This window comes from Mandrillus leucophaeus, unplaced genomic scaffold (assembly GCF_000951045.1).
Source record: "Mandrillus leucophaeus isolate KB7577 unplaced genomic scaffold, Mleu.le_1.0 Scaffold32, whole genome shotgun sequence".
Taxonomy (NCBI): Eukaryota; Metazoa; Chordata; class Mammalia; order Primates; family Cercopithecidae; genus Mandrillus; species Mandrillus leucophaeus.
The window spans coordinates 27,465-30,456 of NW_012103365.1; the positions used below are offsets into that span (position 1 = coordinate 27,465).

The 2,992-nt window shown below is 42.0% G+C and overlaps 1 protein-coding gene across 1 annotated transcript in view; it reads left to right on the forward strand.

The window, feature by feature from the left end:
* LOC105545157 (ATP-binding cassette sub-family A member 3-like) overlaps positions 1-2,992 on the forward strand; it is a 140,726-nt gene that overhangs the window by 20,715 nt on the left and 117,019 nt on the right. The window contains exons 2-3 of the mRNA XM_011987955.1: positions 461-675; positions 1,772-1,906. Of these exons, the coding sequence (XP_011843345.1) occupies positions 461-675; positions 1,772-1,906 (350 nt within the window). The remainder of the gene's footprint in view (positions 1-460; positions 676-1,771; positions 1,907-2,992) is intronic.

A 2,992-nucleotide genomic window follows, 5' to 3' on the forward strand; every position in this document is an offset into this window, starting at 1 on the left:
GTGTGATCTCAGCTCACTGCAACCTCTGCCTCCCAGGTTCAAGCGATTCTCCTGCCTCAGTCTCCCGAGCAGCTGGGATTACAGGCACCTGCCACCATGCTCAGCTAATGTTTGCGTTTTAAGTAGAAACGGGGTTTCACCACGTTAGCCAGGCTGGTCTCGAACTCCTGACCTCAGGTGATCTGCCCGCCTAAGCCTCCCAAAGTGTTGGAATTACAGGTGTGAGCCACCACACACAGCTACATTTTATTTTTGTTTCAGTCTTTTCCAATTATTTGCTTGTTTGGGGTATAATGGGGAGCATATTACCTGATTAGTTACTGAGATGCCCTCAGGGGCAACCTAAATTCTAAGGGTGCAAGAAAGTGACTGACTGTAGTAGGGATCTCCAGAAAGCATCAACACAATTATTTTCTTAAGTATTTAATTTGATATAGATAAATAACTGTTTTAACCTCAGTTGGCACCAAATTCATCCTCTGCTGTTATGTCTTAGGAGTTGGACTTAAATGGAATAACATCTTCTCATCAACTACACTGGATAACTTTTATTTTGCCCATGTGCTGGGAATGTTTTTATTTGATGCTTTCTTGTATAGCCTTGTGGCCTGGTACATAGAAGCTGTCTTTCCAGGAAGCTACGGTGTGCCCAAGCCGTGGAACTTTTTCTTACAGGTAAATTATAATTCTTTTGTTATTGATAGAGGCACCATCCTTATGAACTTCATTTATGACGTTTATAAAAGCTCTGTCTGTAATAGAATCAGTAGGTCAGGTGGAAGAACCATTTTCATTTACACTCCAGCCATACTAATTCACTAGCCATTTCCTGATCCCCTCTAAGCCCTCCAGTAAACGTAAATAGTGGTAGATGATAGCTTGTGACCGCCTGGGCACGGTAGCTCACACTGGTAATCCCAGCACTTTGGGAGGCTGAGGTAGGTGGGTCACCTGAGGTTGGGAGTTCAAGACCATCCTGGCCAACGTGGTGAAACCCTGTCTCTACTAAAAATACAAAGAATTAGCCAGGCGTGGTGGCGTGCCTATACTCCCAGCTACTCTAAAGCCTGAGGCAGGAGAATCTCTTGAACCCGGAAGGCAGAGGTTGCAGTGAGCCAAGATTGTGCTATTGCACTCCCTCTGGGGTGACAGAGCGACACTCCATCTCAAAAACAAAAACAAAACAAAAAAACTTGAGACCTCAAACTTTACAAATTATGAGTCATCTATCACTTTTATAGGAAAATGTTTTATAAAGGATTAAACTCTGGCATAAAGACATTAATATATGATGGGGCCAATGCAGTGATTCCCGCCTGTAATCCCAGCACTTTGGAAGGCCAAGGTGGGTGGATCTCCTGAGGTCAGGAGTTTGAGACCAGCCTGACCAACATGGCAAAACTCCATCTCTACAAAAATCCAAAAATTAGCCGGGCATGGTAGCGGGTGCCTGTAATCCCAGCTACTCAGGAGTCTGAGGCAGGAGAATTGCTTGAACCCAGGAGGTGGAGGTTGCAGTGAGCCGAGATTGCGCCATTGCACTCCAGCCTGGGCAGCAAAGCAAGACTCTGTCTCAAAAAAAAAAAAAGAAAAAAAAGGATGGTCCATGTTTTATGCACGGGGTGTTGAGACACTAGCCAATTAGCTGCAAAATTTTAATTTCAAGAAATTTTGTGCAATCCATCTCAGTACAAAAGCTAACAGACCAAAGTATTGTTTAGTACTGCCTTTCCGTGCCATGGCAGTGATTGTACTTTTCTTCCCTTCATAGCGCTCTTACTGGTTTGTGGAATCACCTGAGAAAAAAACTGAAGTAAGTCAATTTTATGAGCAAATACAAAGCAAGTATTTTGAAGCTGAACCAACGGATTTGAGAGCAGGTATCCAGATCAAACATTTGTGCAAGGTACTGTTTCAAAGATCTTTTATTCTTGATGAAACTGAAGCTCAGTTTACAGTTCATTGTAAATGCTTGTTACTGGAAATATCATTATAAAAATTAGATGTTAATAAAGGTCATAGCCATCATGTTTACTTCCTTTGAGAAAGATAAAATATATATAGTATATAATCAAAAGTGTCATGTTTCTCCTCTCTCCAGAATATTATTAGATTTTGTTTTTTCTTTAACATTTATTTTATGTTCAGGGGTACATGTGAAGGTTTGTTATATCGAAAAACTCAGGTCATAATGGTTTGATGTCCAGATTATTTTGTCACCCAGGTGACACTAAGTCTAGTACCCAATAGTTATTTTTTCTGCTCCTCTCCCTTCTCCCAACCTGTACCCTCTGGGAGGTCCCAGTGCCTGTTGTTCCCCTCTTTGTGTCCATGTGTTCTCATCATTTAGCTCCCCCTCTTAAGTGAGAACATGCGGTATTTGTTTTTCTGTTCCTGTGTTAGTTTGCTAAAGATGACAGCCTCCAGTTCCATTCATGTTCCTGCAAAAGAAATGATCTCATTCTTTTCTGTGGCTGCGTAGTATTCCATGGTGTGTATGTACCACATTTTCTTTATTCAGTCTACCATTGATAGGCATTTAGGCTTATTGCATGTCTTTGCTATTGTGAATGGTGCTGCAATGAATGTACCCGTGCTTGTGTCTTTATGATAGAACAATTTCTGTTCCTTTGGGTATATACCCAGTAATGGGATTGCTGGGTCAAATGGTAATTCTGCTTTAACTCTTTGAGGAATTGCCACACTGCTTTCCACAATGGTTGAACTAATTTACACTCCCCTAACAGTGTATAAGCATTCCCTTTTCTCTGCAACCTCACCAGTATGTTACTTTTTGACTTTTTTTATTTTTTTATTTTTTTGAGATGGAGTCTTTGCTCTGTTACCCAGGCTGGAGTGCAGTGGCGCGATCTCAGCTCACTGCAAGTTCCATCTCCTGGGTTCACGCCATTCTCCTGCCTCAGCCTCCCGAGTAGCTGGGACTACAGGTGCCTGTCACCACGCCCGGCTAATTTTTTGTATTTTTAGTAGA